Source organism: Macaca fascicularis, chromosome 14 (genome assembly GCF_037993035.2).
Source record: "Macaca fascicularis isolate 582-1 chromosome 14, T2T-MFA8v1.1".
Lineage (NCBI taxonomy): Eukaryota > Metazoa > Chordata > Mammalia > Primates > Cercopithecidae > Macaca > Macaca fascicularis.
In genome coordinates, this window is record NC_088388.1 from 72,636,702 (window position 1) to 72,656,056 (window position 19,355).

General features: G+C 47.3%; 1 protein-coding gene across 21 annotated transcripts in view; it reads left to right on the top strand.

The window, feature by feature from the left end:
* Positions 1 to 7,962: 7,962 nt before the first annotated feature.
* Positions 7,963 to 19,355, top strand: part of MRPL48 (mitochondrial ribosomal protein L48) — an 82,618-nt gene continuing 71,225 nt past the window's right edge. For all 21 annotated transcript variants that reach the window (XR_012423498.1, XR_012423499.1, XM_074014722.1 and 18 more), the window contains exon 1: positions 7,963 to 8,067. Coding sequence is in view for 1 of the 21 variants with exons in the window: in XM_045371331.2 (XP_045227266.1) it covers positions 8,047 to 8,067 (21 nt within the window). In the remaining 20 variants the exon portion in view is untranslated. The remainder of the gene's footprint in view (positions 8,068 to 19,355) is intronic.

Below are 19,355 nucleotides of genomic sequence, written 5' to 3' on the forward strand. Positions count from 1 at the left end.
TAGTCTTTCTAAAGGGCGTCCCTTTATTTTCTTGCTCCCTAAGGCATTCTCTGATGTGGTTGTGCTGAGAACCAGGACAGTTTTTTTTTTTAAGCTTTAAAGGAAGGCTAGCTTGTAAAAATAAAACCAGAAAGGCAAAGTACTCAATGCTTTTTTTGTGATGCAAGATATTATAAAGATCTAAAATCCATATTTACTTCTAGGAACTTTAAAAATATTCACATATTCATTATTTCATTCAACATTTGTTGGTGCTTCATTATGTTCTATGACCTGTGCCAAATGCTGAGGATAGAAAGAAACATGAACAATATTCCTCTAAAAGTGCTCTAGTGAATCCGGTAGAGATCTAGTGGAGAAGATACATAAGTGAACAAATAGTGACAATACATTGTGTTGACAGCATGAGAAATGAGCTGTGGAAGTGCAGAGAAGGGACCACATTATTCCTGCAGAGTCATTGGAAATGGCTATACAGAAAAGGTAACATTTGACTTGTGTCTGGAAAGAAGAGTAAGAATTTTCCAGGTGAATGAGTAAACAAAGGTCATTTCAACACAAATATTGCAAGAGCAAAGGCAGGGAGGTGTGATAGACAGTATCATGATTGGAGAATTACAGGATTTAATATTGGCTATGGAGTAATATTTGTGTTGAAAAGGGTGGAAAGGGCCGGGTGTGGTGGAAAGGGCTGGGCATGGTGGCTCATGCCTGTAATCCCAGCACTTTGGGAGGCTGAGGCAGGTGCATCAAGTAGGGAGATCTAGACGATCCTGGCTAATATGGTGAAACCCCAAATCTACAAAAAATACAAACAAATTAGCCAGGCGTGGTGGCAGGTGCCTGTAGTCCCAGCCACTCGGGAGGCTGAGGCAGGAGAATGGCGTGAACCCGGGAGGCAGAGCTTGCAGTGGGCCGAGATCGTGCCATTGCACTCCAGCTTGAGGGACAGAGCGAGACTCTGTCTCAAAAAAAAAAAAAAAAAAAAAAAAGAGAGAGAAGAAAAGGGTGGAAAGGCCAGCCAGGCTCAGTGGCTCACATCTGTAATCCCAGCACTTTGGGAGGCTGAGATGGGAGGATGTTTGAGGCCAGGAGATCGAGACCAGCCTGAGTAACAAAGTGAGACCTCATCTCTACAAAAATAAAAATAAAAATAAATTAGCTGGGCACAATGCTATGTGCCTACAGTCCCAGCTACTTGGGAAGCTGAGGTGAGAGAATTGCTTGAGCCCAGGAGTTTGAGGTTGCAGTGAGCAAGATCGCATCACTGCACTTCAGCTTTGGTGACAGAGCAAGACTCTGTCTCAAAAAAAAAAAAAAAAAAAAAAAAAAAGTGGAGGTGGAAATAAGGCTAGATAGGTAGACGGGAAATAGAGAGCAAAGGACTTGGTTTTTAGGAGTCTGGACCTGATCCCATAGCCACTATAAGGAGCCACTAGCCACATGTGATTATTTACATTAGAATTAAATTAAAATCCAGTTTCTTTTCTTTTTTATTCTTGAGACGGAGTCTCTCTCTGTCGCCCAGGCTGGAGTGCAGTGGCACGATCTCCGCTCACTGCAAGCTCCGCCTCTCAGGTTCACACCATTCTCCTGCCTCAGCTTCCCGAGTAGCTGGGACCACAGGCACCCACCACCACACCCAGCTAATTTTTTTTTTTTGTATTTTTAGTAGAGCTGGGATTTCACCATGTTAGCCAGGATGGTCCCGATCTCCTGACCTTGTGATCCACCCGCCTTGGCCTCCCAAAGTGCTATTACAGGTGTCAGCCACTGTGCCCCACCCTAAAATCCAGTTTCTTTTTTTTTTTTTTTTTTTTTTTTTTTGAGGCGGAGTCTCGCTCTGTCGCCCAGGCTGGAGTGCAGTGGCCGGATCTCAGCTCACTGCAAGCTCCGCCTCCCGGGTTCCCGCCATTCTCCTGCCTCAGCCTCCCGAGTAGCTGGGACTACAGGCGCCGCCACCACGCCCGGCTAATTTTTTTTGTATTTTTAGTGGAGACGGGGTTTCACTGTGTTAGCCAGGATGGTCTCGATCTCCTGACCTCGTGATCCGCCCGTCTCGGCCTCCCAAAGTGCTGGGATTACAGGCTTGAGCCACCGCGCCCGGCCCCTAAAATCCAGTTTCTAAGTCACACTAGTCGCACTTCAAGTGCTCAATAGCCACATATGGTTGGTAGCTATCTATTAGAGCAGATATAGAACATTCACATATTTGCAGACAGTTCTGTTGGACAGCACTGCTACAGGCAGTGTGTGAAGGGCATTAAACAACCTTGGGCAAAAAAGTGACATGGTCATATTTATGTTTAGAAATAGCACTCTGATGGCAGCATAAGAAATGGCATAGAGGTGGGGTATGGTGGGGTGCACCTGGGGTCTCAGCTACTAGGGAGGCTGAGGTGGAAGGATCATTTAAGCCTAGGAGTTCGAGTCCAGCCTGGGCAACACAGTAAGACCCTATCTATTTTTTAAAAACCCTTTTCTTATGGACTAGGAAGAATCTTTTGTGTTGCTGCTCTCCAAGGTCCAGATATCATAAGTGGCTCATGACTATAATTCTAGCATTTTCCAAGGCCGAGGTGGGAAGATTGCTCGAGCCTGGGAGGTCATGGCTGCATTAAACCATGATTGCGTCACTGTACTCCAGTGTGGGTGACAGAGTGAGACCTTGCCTTAAAAAAAAAAAAAGGCCAGGTGTGGTGGCTCACACCAGTAATCCCAGCACTTTGGGAGGCCAAGGCAGGTGGCGTATGAGGTCAGGAGTTTGAGACCAGCCTGGCCAACATGGTGAAACCCTGTCTCTATTAAAAATACAAAAATTAGCCAGGTGTGGTGGCAGGTGCCTGTGATCTCAGCTACTCGGGAGGCTGAGGCAGGAGAAGTGCTTGAAACAGGAAGGCGGGGGTTGCAATGAGCTGAGATTGCACCACTGGACTCCAGCCTGGGCAACAAGAGTGAAACTCCATCTCAAAAAAAAAAAAAAAAAAAAAAAAAAAAATGGCCTGAAGGAGGGAGAGAAAGGGATTTGTCAAAATCATTTGAAGTGATCGGGCCGGGCGCGGTGGCTCAAGCCTGTAATCCCAGCACTTTGGGAGGCCGAGATGGGCGGATCACGAGGTCAGGAGATCGAGACCATCCTGGCTAACACGGTGAAACCCCATCTCTACTAAAAAATACAAAAAAGCCGGGCGCGGTGGCTCAAGCCTGTAATCCCAGCACTTTGGGAGGCTGAGACGGGTGGATCACGAGGTCAGGAGATCGAGACCATCCTGGCTAACACGGTGAAACCCCATCTCTACTAAAAAATACAAAAAACTAGCCGGGCGAGGTGGCGGGCGCCTGTAGTCCCAGCTACTCAGGAGGCTGAGGCAGGAGAATGGCGTAAACCCAGGAGGAGCTTGCAGTGAGCTGAGATCCGGCCACTGCACCCCAGCCTGGGCGACAGAGCAAGACTCCGTCTCCAAAAAAAATAAATAAATAAATAAAATAAAATAAAATAAAATAAAAAATACAAAAAATTAGCCGGGCGAGGTGGCGGGCGCCTATAGTCCCAGCTACTCGGGAGGCTGAGGCAGGAGAATGGCGTGAACCCGGGAGGCGGAGCTTGCAGTGAGCTGAGATCCGGCCACTGCACTCCAGCCTGGGCGACAGAGCGAGACTCCGTCTCAAAAAATAAAATAAAATAAAATAAAGTGAAGTGATCACGGCCAGGCACAGTGGCTCACTCCTGTAATCCCAGCACTTTGAGAGGCCAAGGTGGGCAGATCACAAGGGCAGGAGTTCGAGACCAGCCTGGACAATATGGGGAAACCCCGTTACTACTAAAAATACAAAAATTAGCTGGGCATGGTCGTGGGTGCCTGTAGTCCCAGCTACTCAGGTGGCTGAGGCAGGAGAACCGCTTGAACCAGAAGGTGGAGGTTGCGGTGAGCCAAGATCATGCCACTGCACTCTAGCCTGGGCAATAGAGCGAGACTCTGTTTCAAAAAAATAAAAATAAAAATAAAATAAATAAGTAGAATGAAACGATCACAAATTACTATTTGGTTCTCTCTTTCTGAACCCTACAGTCATTCTTCTGATATCCACTCATCATGAAGGACAAAACTATCCAGAATTTAGGCCCAAAGCATTGACTTCAGGAAGCCTTTTTCTGGTGGCATTCACATGCTCCAGCCCTTTCCTTCTCTATCTCCCACTAGAGAGGTCAGGAGGCATTTGGTGAGCCTCTAGGCTGATAGCCAAAGGGTCTTCTGGGCAATAAAGAGAGGGACAGGAGCAGTCACATGCCTGGGAGAATGGGAAATTGGCTTATCTGGTACCTAGTTGTAGACTGATGCTCCATATTCATCTCAGATTATAACTTAGAATGTCCTTTTTTTTTTTTTTTTTTTTTTTTTTTTTTTTTTTTTGAGACGGAGTCTCGCTCTGCCACCCAGGCTGGAGTGCAGTGGCCAGATCAGATCTCGGCTCACTGCAAGCTCCACATCCCGGGTTCACGCCATTCTCCTGCCTCAGCCTCCCGAGTATCGGACTACAGGCGCCCGCCACCTCGCCCGGCTAGTTTTTTGTATTTTTTTAGTAGAGACGGGGTTTCACCGTGTCAGCCAGGATGGTCTCGATCTCCTGACCTCATGATCCGCCCGTCTCGGCCTCCCAAAGTGCTGGGATTACAGGCTTGAGCCACCGCGCCCGGCCTAGAATGTCCTTTACTGCTCACATCTAATCAGTCACCAAAGTCTGCCCATTCTATTGCCTTAATATCTCTCGTATTGATTCCTCTCCATCTCTATCAGTGCCTTAACTTAGACACTCCTCCTTGTCACTTACATTGCCACTTTAGTCTTCCGGCTGGACTCCCTGGCTCTGTTCTCTTCTCTACTTTTCCACTCTTAACTGGCTCCTGATTGGTCAAAGCCTCTCCAACTCTTTGGTCTGACATTTAACAATTTGACTCTATCCTGCCTCTCTAATCTCTTTTCTCAATAGTTTTCTCTCTAAATCTACATTTCAGCCAAACTTGAAGTCCCCTAAACATTCACCACTCTCTTTTTCAAAACCACATAGTGAGTAAATGGCAGGGGCAGGAATGAATTTGAGCCCATATTCTATGCACATTCTCCCATCTCTGTGTGTCTACTATGCTGTTTGTGAAGAAGCAGACAAGAAATATCATTGTAGAAATGGGTTATAGGTAGGAGAAAAGAGAAAGAAGAGGGAGCTTTCAATTCAGTTCACCAGATGCATATTCCATGGGCTGGGCCCTGGACTAGATGCTGGAGATACAAAGATAAATAAGGTATTGGCCAGGTGCGGTGGCACATGCCTATGATCCCAGTGCTTTGAGAGGCTGAGATGGGAGGATCACTTCAGGTCAAGAGTTCGAGACCAGCCTGGGCAACATAGCAAAACACCCTGTCTGCAAAATAAATACATACATAAGCTGAGCTTGATTGTATACCTTTGTAGTCCCAGATACTTAGGAGGCTGAGGCAGAAGAATCACTTGAGCCCACAAGTTTGAGGTTACAGTGAGCTATGATCACGCCACTACACTCCAGCCTGGGCAGCAGAGCAAGACCCTATCTCAAAACAACAACGAAGAAACAATCAAATATGAATAAGGTATAAATATCCTTGACCTTGGGAAGTTCATGGTTTATAGAAGGATGAAGTAAAAAGAAGAACTTGGTACTTGGAAAGCGGCCTGTGTTGAGCTGTCTTGGTTTCCCCAAATGGGTGGGAGGCTTTGTTTTTAGAGGCTGAAGACAAAATAAGCCAGAGAAGCTACTAAATGTTAGATATGCAGGGATTTCTGCTTACATCTATATGAAAGTGTCCCTCTGGGAAGCTCAGTAAACGCACTCCTTTATAACATATAACATCAGCAACAGAGCTTCGCAACAATAATATCCATTCCAGTACGTTCATGGATATTGCTGAGGTGCGTTTATATTTATATATGCTAATTTCAGCTTCCTTTTGGGTTCTAGATTCTTGACCTTTGAAAATATTCTAATTGTTAGCTGGGCGCGGTGGCTCACGCCTATAATCCCAGCACTTTGGGAGGCCAAGGCAGGCTGACAACCAGGTCAGGAGATTGAGACCATCCTGGCTAACACGGTGAAACCCCACCTCCACTAAAAATACAAAAAATTAGCCAGGCGTGGTGACAGGCGCCTGTAGTCCCAGCTGCTTGGGAGGCTGAGGTAGGAAAATGGCATGAACCCAGGAGGCAGAGGCTGCAGTGATTGGGCCACTGCGCTCCAGCCTGGGTGACACAGCAAGACTCTGTCTTGAAAAAAAAAAAAAAAATTCTAGTTGTTTTGGGAATCCTTGTATCTTCATACAAAGGACTAACCGTCTCCTTCTTCCGTCGTTTTCCTTTTTCCTTACTTACCCCAGAGAGTGTATTAACATGAAGATGGATTTGTATCTTTTTTTTTTTTTTCCCCAGACGGAGTCTTGTTCTGTGGCCCAAGCTGGAGTGCAATGGCACCATCTCAGCACACTGCAGGCTCTGCCTCCTGGGTTTAAGCGATTCTCCTTCCTCAGGCTCCTGAGTAGCTGGGATTACAGGCGTGCACCGCTACGCCCGGCTAATTTTTGTATTTTTAGTAGAGATGGAGTTCACCATTTTGCTCAGGCTGGTCTCAAACTTGTGATCCGCCTGCCTCGGCCTCCCAAAGTGCTCGGATTATAGGCATGAGCCACCACACCCAGCCATGTATCTTATTAGATTGTATTTACCTGGACTAGACAAGGAAAGAAACTCTGGCTGCCAACCTGCCCTTTTGCAAACCTATAGTCACAATCCCATAACACAGATGAAGCACAGGCACTGAAATGAAACAGCTCACCACTTATATAACATTATGTTAGCTAGGTACCTTCTTCCTGTCTCCGTTCCTCATCTGTGAGATGGGTATAATGATCCTCAGCCTCATAGGGTTATTGGAAAGACTGAATGAACCCATAAAGAACCGACCTGGCACATACTAGCATTTGATTGATTTTTTTTTTTTCTTATTTAAAATTTCACTTCTAAAACCCCAGTAGCATTTATTAGGCAACAATCAATCACTGTACTGGAGGAGGTATGGCTGGTCCATTATATTTCCAAGCATAATTAATTGTCATATCTGTGTTACCTCAGTACTTTGCACACAATTCTGGTATTTCACTTACCATACTAGATACTAATTATTTGTTACTAGATACTAATTATTTTTTACTATTATTTTGATTGAGTTTCTCAAGGACTGAGATCCTGATTGATTAATTTATTCCAGCATCTAGCACGGACGTGGAAATCTGACTTCTAACCTCAATTTAAGAGATGATTGGTCCGGCCCGGTGGCTCACGCTTGTAATCCTAGCACTTTGCGAGGCCGAGGCGGGCGGATCACCTGAGGTCGGGAGTTCAAGACCAGCCCGACAAACATGTAGAAACCCCATCTCTACTAAAAATACAAAAATTAGGCGGGCGTGGGGGCGCGCGCCTGTAATCCCAGCTACTTGGAGACAGGAGAATTGCTTGAACCAGAGAGGCGGAGGTTGCAGTGAGCTGAGATCATGCCACTACACTCCAGCCTGCGAAACAGAGCGAGACTCCGCTTCAAAAAACAAAAAAAGTCAGATCTGTGCTAGACGCTGAAAGGAATTAATCAGACAGGATCTCAGTCTTTTAAGAACTTTCAAATACAGAGAAGAGGTGGTAACAAATCATTAGTGTATAATATTGTAAGTGAAAAATCAGAAATGTGTGCTAAGTACTGGGGTAACATAGAGATGGTAATTAATTCTGCCTGGAGAAACAGCAGTGAATGTGACAACCTGAGTGAGGGCGGAAAGCAGGAGAATTTCTAGACGCTGAATTTCAGAAGCTTCCGGAACTAAAATGATGCGGAAGTTGAGTGAGTCTCGGTGGGATATTGTTGCTGCACCTGGTCAAGGCCGTTCCGTCAGTGTTTTCAGACGCCCTGGGAACGCGGCTGCAGAGGCGGGTCTTCAGTTTGCACAGCTAGAGGCCGCGCAGTAGCAAAGGATGAGCGGAACCTTGGAAAAGGTAACGTAGATTCCACGCACGCGGGGCTTGGTGAGATGGTGGAGAGTGGATAGCGGGGAGGTGGCGGCGGGGGGATATCCGGGGATAAGACACTGGGGCGCCCAGGGTCCTTCCCAGCAGCACATGCGGCTGCCTGGCGGTGAAGGGACTGAGCAGATTCCTTTCCACCCGGGGCGAACTCTGCGGAGGCGAGCCGTGCCACGCCCACACCACACACCACTCTCTCCACCCAGTGCCTGGAAAAGGGAGAGCTCTGCGATGGGAATCACACCAGGATACGGTCCCGATTAACTGTGTGACCTTGGGCAGGTCATTTTATATTTGCATTTAGTTATCAACTTCCATAATTTTTTCTAAGAATGCAGTTTTGACTTGCTGAACTGATGAGGATGTGAAGCTACCTGGTAATAAGGAAAGAGTAGTAATAAACTACGTTTTCGTTCCTCCCTTCCCCTCCCCTCCCCCTCCCTCTCCCCCCTCCCCCTCCCCTCCCCCCTCCCTCCTCCCCTCCCCCTCCCCTCCCCCCTCCCCTCCCCTTCCCTTCCCTCTCCCCTCCCCTTCCCTTCCCTCTCCCCTCCCTTTTCTTTCTTCTCGGATTTCGCTCTGTTGCCCAGGCTGCTTGGCTCATCACAACCTTCGCTTTCCGGGTTCAAGCGATTCAGCTGCCTCAGCCTCCCGAGTAGCTGGGACTACAGGCGCGCAAGACACTATGCCTGGCTAATTTTTGTATTTTTAGTAGAAACGGGGTTTCACTGTGTTGGCCAGGCTGGTCTCGAACTCCTGACCACGTGATATGCCCGCCTCGGCCTCCCAAAGTGCTGGGATTACAGGCGAGAGCTACCGCACCCCGCAAATTAACTACATTTTCATTTCCAAAACCTTATTTAAGTGACTGTCATAAAATCGTATGAACCACTATAAATGTGTTCCTTGGCTTTCTCCTATTCCCTTAAGAGATTTAACAGATTTCATTTGTGCTCTTTCAGTTGTATCATGCTGCTTAGATTAATGGCTCATTTTAGCAATTTATATTAAAATTTTGTTTTAGGCATTAGTTGTGGAGACTATTATTTCCATGATTCATAGGTCAGCATGGTTGTTGCAGCTCATGGATCTACCTATGGTTACCTTGGGGCTGCCCTTGAATGTGTAAGGGCCCACGCCTCACTTCATCCTTTATGAAACAATTCAGTTGTTCACCTGAGCCAGTTTGTAAGAATTTGGCCAAATATAGTGCCAAGATAATAGAAAAAAATTCAGAAAGTTTCAAAATTCCATTGTTAAAGATGGTCACACTGGTGACTACACTCCTTGATTTGCCTTGGTTGCAAGAAATGCTAAAAGGGAGGGAATAAAATAGTATCAAGGAATACTATTTGCAACCATTTGGTTCTCCATGTGTCACCATGTTGCTCAGACTGATCTGGAACTCCTGGAAAAGAGCCCATGGAAATCTGTCATTAAGGCCAGCATCTGACATGGGTATATAGAGCCTCCTTAGTTGCTTTAGTCAGCTAACCTTGTCATTATTTGCCAAATGTAAGTCTGTCTCAAAGTGTTAGTTAATACTTTACATTTATAAGGAAGGTCATAGGATTTGTGTCAGACAGTTCTATCTCTTGTTATGACCTTGGGCAAGTTATTTCACTTCACTGCTTGTGTTTCCTATCTGTAAAAGCAGATGATGCCCACCACATGGAATTGTAGAGATTATAGAGAATAATGTAGATAGGAGTATTTTGTAAGGTCTGAAGGATGATGCAAATAAGAATATTGATATTATTCTAGGCCGGGCGCGGTGGCTCAAGCCTGTAATCCCAGCACTTTGGGAGGCCGAGGCGGGTGGATCACGAGGTCAGGAGATCAAGACCATCCTGGCTAACATGGTGAAACCCCGTCTCTACTAAAAATACAAAAAACTAGCCAGGCGTGGTGGCGGGCACCTGTAGTCCCAGCTACTCGGAGGCTGAGGCGGGAGAATGGCGTGAACCCGGGAGGCGGAGCTTGCAGTGAGCCGAGATCATGCCACTGCACTCCAGCCTGGGCGACACAGCGAGACTCCGTCTAAAAAAAAAAAAAAAAAAAGAATATTGATATTATTCTATAGTTAATAAATTTTCATTTACATAATTTCATTTGATCTTCACAATAGCACGAGATAATCCTGGCAGATGAGGAAATGGAAGCCTCATGTCTGGTATATAATAGAGACTTCAATGTCATACTGATGCCTTGAATGAATGACTGGAACCTAGGGTTTGTTTTTGTTTAGAGACAGGGTCTCACTTTGTTACCCAGGCTAGAGTGCAATGGTACAATCATAGTTTACTAAATTCTTGAACTCCTAGGCTCAAGTGATTCTCTTCACTCAGCCTCATGAGTAGCGGGGATTACAGGTACACACCACCATGCTCAGCTAATTTTTTTTTTTGAGACAAGAGTCTCGCTCTGTCACCCAGGCTGGAGTGCAGTGGCATGATCTCGGCTCACTGCAAGCTCCCCCTCCTGGGTTCACGCCATTCTTCTGCCTCAGTCGCCTGAGTAGCTGGGGCTACAGGCGCCCGCCACCACGCCCGGCTAATTTTTTGTATTTTTAGTAGAGACGGGGTTTCACTGTGTTAGGCAGGATGGTCTCGATCTCCTGACCTTGTGATCCGCCCGCCTTGGCCTCCTAAGGTGCTGGGATTACAGGCGTGAGCCACTGTGCCCGGCTGCTCAGCTAATTTTTTTATTTTTAGTAAAGATGGGGTCTTGCCTTGTAGTCCAGGCTAGTTTTGAACTCCTGGTTTCAAGCAATCCTCCCACCTTGGCCTCCCAAAGTTCTGGGATTACAGATATGAACCACAACTCCCAGACCAAACCTAGATTAGTTGTACCCCTCCTAAGACCCAACCACCTTTTCTTTTCTTTTCTTTTTTTGAGACAAGGTCTCACTTTATTGCCCAGGCTGTAGTGCAGTAGCACAATCTTGGTTCACTGCAGCACTGATCTCCTGGGCTCAGGTGATTCTCCCACCTCAGCCTCCCGAGTTGCTGGGACTGCAGGCACCTGCCACCACGCCTGGCTAATTTTTGTACTTTTTGTAGAGACAGGGTTTCGCTATTTTGCCCAGGCTGGTCTGGAACTCCTGGGCTCAAGCAATCTGCCCATCTCGGCCTCCCAAAGTGCTGGGATTACAGGCGTGAGCCACCATGCCTGGCCCACTGCTTTTTCTTTTCTGAGTATTTTACATCTCCCTAATATGACAATATTCTTGGTTTTCCTCATCTGTGAAATGCAGGATGAAAACCTTTCCTGGCTTTCTTATGTGTCAGACCTTTCCTTCTTTGTAACCCGTATAGCTCGTTATACTGATCTAACATAGGATAATAAATAATTTGTGCATCTGCTTTCCTCATTAGAAAGTTTTGTGGGTATGCGACTATATTTTCTTTTTTTTTTTTTTTATTTTGTTTTGAGATAGGGTCTCACTCTGTCACCCAGGCTGGAGTGCAGTGGAGTGATCTCAGTTCACTGCAACCTCTGCCTCCTGGGCTCAAGTGATCCTCTCGCCTCAGCCTTCTGAGTAGCTGGGATTACAGGCACGTGCCACCATGCCTGGCTAATTTTTTGTATTTTTTTGTAGAGATGGGGTTTTGCCATGTTGCCCAAGCTGGTCTCAAATTCCTGGGCTCAAGTGATCCGCCCGCCTCAGCCTGCCAGAGTGCTAGGATAACAGGTGTGAGCCACTGTGCCAGGTTGCAACTGTATTCTTGTCTATATGCACCCACCCTATGGTGTATTTGGCCTAAAGTAGGTAGCTGGTAAATGTCGAATGAATAAGTGGACGAACAAATGTTGATATTACATGGTAAGTACATGGTAGAGCTGGGACTAGAACTTCTAACTCTTAATTCAGTGCTTTTTCCTTGGGACCCTAAGAAATTTCTGGCTGCAGATAATCTCAAATTTTATTTTATTTTTGAGACAGGGTCTCACTGTGTTGCCCAGGGTGGTCTTGAACCTCTGAGCTCAAGTGATCCTCCCACTTCAGCCTCCTGGGTTGCTGGGATAAAGACATGCCCTTCTGTGCCTAACTTCATCTCAAATTTTAGATGAGTGAGAAGCCCAGCTTTGCTAGAATAAAACTGGATAGAGCCAATACCTCTTTGGGTCAATAGAAGGAGTTCAGCAGGATGGAACCAGATAAGGCACTCAGGCTGATATTTATCAGATCAGTGTATTGATGATCATGATAGCAGGATGGTATCTGGGGAAGTTAGAATGCACCAAGGAAATGAGTATTGAATCACTTGCACAGAAAATGAATGGCTCACGGGTGTCAAGCTGAGGTCTAGATGCCACTCACTCTGAGATCACCACTATTTTCTCAGGGATTACCTTACTCCTGAACTGCAAGGGTACGGTTAGGGGAGACGCTGTGATTACTAATGGTGTGCCAAGTTATGTCTAATGTGTCAGCCCAGAAGTAACATCCTCGGGAACTGATCTCAGAGATAAAATGTTTTCACATTTCAGCATTTGAAGGCTAAAGAACAGCGTTCATATGAACAAAATATTCTCCTAATACATTCAATAGACAAGAATTAGAGGACATTAAAAGACATGAACTAGTAGTACACACATTTTAGAGTACCTAGAAGGGCAGGAAGTGCAAAAGCACAGAATAATCAAGAAGTTGGCTATTTCCTGGTCACCACTAGACCACAGGCCCTGGAGGAGCTTTTCTATTTTGTTAATGGTTTTATCATTAGCACCTGTCATACCCTAAGGTACATATTGTTTCACAAATGAGGAACCAAACAATTACCACCACCATTATCATTGTTACCAATTTGACCATTAATAATGCAGCTTCTACTTGTTAGCCCTTTTCATGTGTTATCTAATTTAATCATGTCAACAAGTCTATGAGGTAAATATTTTTATAAACTCTTCAGAGATAAGAAAATGAGGTTTAGAGAGATTTACTAATTTGATTAGCAGATATTTATTGGGCACTTGCTCTGTGCCAGAGTGTATGCTAGATGCTGGGATGTAGCAGGTTCCTGTCTTCATGGTGCTTATGTATTTATTTATTTATTTGGAGACAGAGTTTTGCTCTTGTTGCCCAGGCTTGAGTGTAATGGTGCGATCTCAGCTCACTACAACCCCTGCCTTCCGGATTCTCCTGCCTCAGCCTCCTAAGTAGCTGGGATAACAGGCATGCGCTACCACGCCCGTCTAATTTTGTATTTTTAGTAGAGATGGAGTTTCTCCATGTTGGTCAGGCTGGGCTTGAACTCCCGACCTCAGGTGATCTGCCCGCCTCAGTCTCCCAAAGTGCTGGGATTACAGGCGTGAGCCACTGTGCCCGGCCATGGTGCTTATTAAGAGATGGACTAATTAAACTTATAACTACTTAACTGACTATGATAAATGCTGCAAATGGAAGATTCAGGATACTATATGACTATAGCAGCAGGATCCAAGCAAGTCTGAGCAGTCACGAAAGTTTTCTTGAGGACACTGCATGACTACTAAGATTTAAAGAGTAAGTGGGATTTAGAGAGAGAAAATGTATTCCAGATAAGGAGAAGAACATGTGTAAAGCCCCTGAAATGAGAACACACTTGGAGTTCCAGAGGAACTCCTAGAGGGAGTTGGGAGGGAGAGAAGCACTGGGGTGTAGATTAAGGGAGAGTATGCAGATAAGTAGTATGGGAGTGAGAACTGAGGTAAGGGATTGGATTTATATTTAGGCCAGGCATGGTGGCTGGTAATCCCAGCACTTTGGAAAGCTGAGGTGGGTGGATTGCTTGAGCTCAGGAGTTTGAGACCAGCCTGGGCAACGTGGCAAAACTTTGTTTCGACAAAAAATACAATAATTAGCCAGGTGTGGTGGCATGCTCCTGTAGTCCCAGCTACAGGAGCCTGAGGTAGGAGGATCAATTGAGCCTGGGAGACCAAGGCTGCAGCGAGCTCTGTGATTGCCCCACAGCACTCCAGCCTGGGTAACAGAGCGAGACCCTGTATCTATCTATCTATCTATCTATCTATCTATCTATCTATCTATCTATCTAAACTATCTATCTGTCTCTAAATAAATAAAATTAAATAAATCAAGGCCGGGTGCGGTGGCTCATGCCTGTACTCCCAGCACTTTGGGAGGCTGAGGCAGGGGGATCTCCTGAGGTTGGGAGTTTGAGACCAGCCTGACCAACATGGAGAAACCCCATGTCTACTAAAAATACAAAATTAGCCGGGCATGGTGGCGCATGCCTGTCATCCCAGCTACTCAGGAGGCTGAGGCAGGAGAATGACTTGAATGCGGGAGGCGGAGGTTGCTGTGAGCTGAGATCGCACCATTGCACTCCAGCCTGGGCAACAAGAGTGAAACTCCTTCTCAGGAAAAAAAAAAAAAAAATCAAATCAGGTCAGACAAACAAACAAACATTTTAGATGGTGACCACAGGATTGTAAAATTGGATTAAGTTCTAGAGAATGTTAGGGAATTGAGTGTAATGGAGCTCAGCTCTAGCTTAGAAGTATCATCCAGCACTTGTGTTATGAGGGCAAATATTTACTTCTCTTCTTTCTTCTTTTTGAGATGGAGTCTCACTCTGTTGCCCAGGCTGGAGTGCAGTGGCGTGATCTCGGCTCACTGCAACCTCCATCTCCCGGGTTCAAGTGATTCTCCTGCCTCAGCCTCCTGAGTAACTGGGATTACAGGCATGCGCCACGACGCCCAGCTAATTTTTTTTCTTTTTCCCTGGGGGATGGAGTCTTGCTCTGTTGCCTAGGCTGGAGTGCAATAGTGTGATCTCGGCTCACTGCAACCTCCACTTCTGGGTTCAAGCAATTCTCCTGCCTCAGCCTACCGAGTAGCTGGGACTACAGGCACCCGCCACCACACCCGGCTATTTTTTTTTTGTATTTTTTTTAGTAGAGATGGGGCTTCACTGTGTTGCCCAGGCTGGTTTTGAACTCCTGAGCTCAGCCAGTCCGCCCGCCTCGGCCTCCCAAAGTGCTAGGATTACAGGCATGAGTCACTGCACCTGGCTCATGCCCAGCTAATTTTTGTATTTTTAGGAGAGACAGGGTTTCACCATGTTGGCTAGGCTGGTCTTGACCACCTGGTCTTAGGTAATCCACCCCCCTCCGCCTCCCAAAGTGTTGGGATTGCAGGCGTGAGCCACCGTGCCTGGAATTCATTTCTGAATTTATTTTTTTTTAAAGTATAACAGCAGGATCCAAGCAAGTCTGAGCAGTCATAAAAGTTTTCTTGTGACCTTTTTAATAATTAAGAAATATAATTTATGTATTATAATATTCACTCTTTTTTTTTTTGAGGCGGGGTCTCGCTCTGTCACCCAGGATGGAGTGCAGTAGTGCGATCTCGGCTCACTGCAAGCTCCGCCTCCCGGGTTCACGCCATTCTCCTCCCTCAGCCTTCCGAGTAGCTGGGACTACAGGCGCCCGCAACCACACCTGGCTAATTTTTGTGTGTGTATATATATATATTTTTAGTAGAGACGAGGTTTCACCGTGTTAGCCAGGATGGTCTTGATCTCCTGACCTCGTGATCCGCCTGCCTCGGCCTCCCAAAGTGCTGGGATTACAAGCTTGCGCCACCGCGCCCGGCCTATTCACTCTTTTAAAGTAGATAATTTAATGGTTTTTAATATATTCACAAACTTGTACAACTGTTACCACTATTTAATTCCAAAACATTTTTACCATCCTAAAAGGAAACTCCTTATCCGTAGTCACTCTCCATACTGCCATCTCCCAGCCCTTAGCACCCACTAATCATCTTTACATCTTACGATTTGTCTAATCTAGTCATTTCATATAAATGAAATCGTTTAATATTGATGGCAGCAGTGGGCCATCTGCAGTGGCCGCTGCCACCACTCTGGCTGCAGCAGGGAGGTGTGGCCAGGGTTGTATGTTTCATGGAAGCAGCCGGAGCCAGGGACAAGTGGGAGCCCTGCCCCTTCTGAGTTGGGGTGGTGCCCAAGTCATGGCTGTGGATCTGGGCCTCCTGCTCCCCGCTCTTCCGAGTGCACTTATGGCTGCCCAAACTGACTACGGACCCAGGCATCTGTGCACTCTTGCGGGGCCCAGGAAGGCTGCCCCAGCCATCGCAGGCCATCAGAGGGGTCTGTTTCTGCTGCCTGGCTTCTCCCTGCTGTCGGCACCAGCTCTGATCTTGGAGTAAAACTGGGGCCAAGCCCAGGCCTGTCGCAGCCTGGCCAGGTGTACACACATTCAGGGCAGTGCTGACACGCCAGCTTCTTGCCTCTGTGACCCCCTCTGGACTTTGGGCACCAACAAGCATAGGAGGGAAGCCGAAGGGGAGGCTGAAGGGAGCTCAGCACTGGCCTGCACGTGCCCCTTGGCACCTGCAGGGCACCATGATTGACAGTAGGAGGCAGACAGGTTCTTGGGCAGAAGGGTGCAGGTTCCTGGTGAGGCGCCACCTTCAGGCCAGGGAGTGCCTGAAGTCTGGGCCTGGGCTGCCAATCCGGTGGACAGGAGTGGGAACTTACGGTGCCTTTTCCAGGCCTGCCCATGGCCACCCATGGACAAATCATCATGTACTTCCTCCCCTCTGAGGCTCATAAAAACTTTGAGGCTGGGTGTGTTGGCTCATGCCTGTAATCCCAGCACTTTGGTAGGCTAAGGCAGGCAGATCACCTGAGGTCAGGAGTTTGAGACCTACCTGGACAACATGGTGAGACCCCATCTCTACTAAAAATACAAAAAAATTAGCCGAGCGTGGTGGTGGGCGCCTGTAATCCCAGTTACTTAGGAGGTAGCTGGAGAATCCCTTGAACTAAGGAGACAGAGGTTGCAGTGAGATCATGCCATTGCACTTCAGCCTGGGTGAAAAGAGTGAGACTCTGTCAAAAAAACAAACCAACCAACCTTGGGCTCAGCCAGAGCTGAGCAGATATTGGGACAAGAGCTGAGCAGACATTGGGACAACTGGCTGCAGAGAGGAGCTACCCACTCTAGAGCTTTCTCTGCTGAGAACTGGGAAGACATTCAGACGATCTGCCTGCAGAGGGGAGCTGCCCACTCCAAGGGCCTCCTCTGAGCTATTTTGTCACTCAATAAAGCTCTTCTTTGTCTTGCTCACCCTCTGCTTGTCTGCATACCCCATTTATTCTGGTTGCAGGACAAGAACTTGGGACCCGTTTAATGGCAGGGCTGAAAGAGCTGCAACAGAAACAGGGCTGAGATGTGCCCCTTTTTCACCATGTTTTGGGTGAAGAGAAGGAAAGAAGAGCTGCCGCCCTTCGGGGAGCCCAGACCTGGGAGTTCCCTGAGCCAGGGCTGTGACTCTCTCCTTGGAGCCCTGTGGTTGCTGGCATCTCCAAGCTTCTGAGCACCACGTGTTCCCCAGTGCCAGCTGTGAAAGCTGCTTGCGGTGCACCTGGTCCGGCCTCACAGAGAGCCGACACCTGTGCCAGCACCTGGAGTTGCCCACCCTGCTGCAGCAGCCAGCATGTCTGACTGTGCACATTGGCCAGACCCCATGCTCACTCACACACCCCTCACCAGCCAATGCCTGACTTGCCCTTGGCAGGAGTGGGACCCAGGCTGGTAGCGTGAGCTGAGCACAGCCTGCCAAGACAAGTGGGTGAAACAAGCCCAGTTGACCAGAGCAAAACTTGGGCAAAGATGCCACCGGCCACAGACTTTTCCGGCCGGAAAAATGACATTCCAAAAATCCTGTAACAATATGTGAGGTCAGCTGACTTTCCAAGGATTGTACAGCTAGTAAAATGGAAGTGCTGATATTCAAACACAAATTCGTGTTTGGGTTTGTATATAAAATTTGTGCTCCTAACAGCCATAAGGACCCAATCCAAAGGCAGACTTTGATAGCAAACATAATGTGTTTGGAAGGTTATGGCTAAAGGAAAGACTGGAACCAAAAACATTTTTTTGTTTTGTTTTGTTTTTTGAGACAGAGTCTCGCTCTGTTGCCCAGGCTGGAGTGCAGTGACATAATCTTGGCTCACTGCAACCTCCACCTCCTGGGTTTAAGCAATTCTCTTGCCTCAGCCTCCCGAGTAGCTGGGATTACAGGCGCCCACCACTGCGCCTGGCTAATTTTTGTATTTTTAGTAGAGACAGGGTTTCACCATGCTGGCTAGACTGGTTTCGAACTCCTGACCTCAGGTGATCTGCCTGCCTCAGCCTCCCAAAGTGCTGGGATTACATGCGTGAGCCACCTCGCCCGGCCAACAAAAACAATTTTTTTTTTTTTTTTTGAGACGGAGTCTTGCTCTGTCGCCCAGGCTGGAGTACAGTGGCGGGATCTCGGCTCATTGCAAGCTCCGCCTCCCGGGTTCACGCCATTCTCCTGCCTCAGCCTCCCGGGTAGCTGGGACTACAGGCGCCTGCCACCTCGCCCGGCTAGTTTTTTTGTATTTTTTTTAGTAGAGACGGGGTTTCACCGTGTTAGCCAGGATGATCTCGATCTCCTGACCTCGTGATCCGCCTGTCTTGGCCTCCCAAAGTGCTGGAATTACAGGCTTGAACCACTGCGCCAGGCCAACAAAAACAATTTTTAAAAGAACTTGAGAAAACCTGGAGGCAATGATTATTGCCTTCAAATACTTGAGGGATTTGACTTCTTGTATGAAAAACAAGAACCGAACTTAGTTTATATGATCTCAGAATGGGGAACTAGGTACAAACCATAGAATTTACAGGGAGGGCCGGGCGCGGTGGCTCAAGCCTGTAATCCCAGCACTTTGGGAGGCCGAGGCGGGTGGATCACGAGGTCAGGAGATCGAGACTATCCTGGCTAACATGGTGAAACCCCGTCTCTACTAAAAATACAAAAAACTAGCCGGGCGTGGTAGCGGGCGCCTGTAGTCCCAGCTACTTGGGAGGCTGAGGCGGGAGAATGGCGTGAACCCGGGGGGCGGAGCTTGCAGTGAGCCGAGATCGCGCCACTGCACTCCAGCCTGGGAGACACAGTGAGACTCCGTCTCAAAAAAAAAAAAAAAAAAGTTACAGGGAGATGAGTTTGGGCTTTCTGTGTGGGAGGACATTCAGATAGTTAGCAGTGTCTGAAAATGTTTCAGTTTTGACCAGGGAGGTATTTAGGTAGCAGATGGATCGTTAGGGACAGAGAGGCTAGTGTTGGTTGTGTACATGGGAAAGGTAGTGGTGAGGCTGGATGCAGTGGCTCACACCTATAATCCCAGCACTTTGGGAGGCCAAAGTGGGTGGATCACGAGGTCAGGAGTTTGAGACCAGCCTGGCCAACATAGTGAAACCAC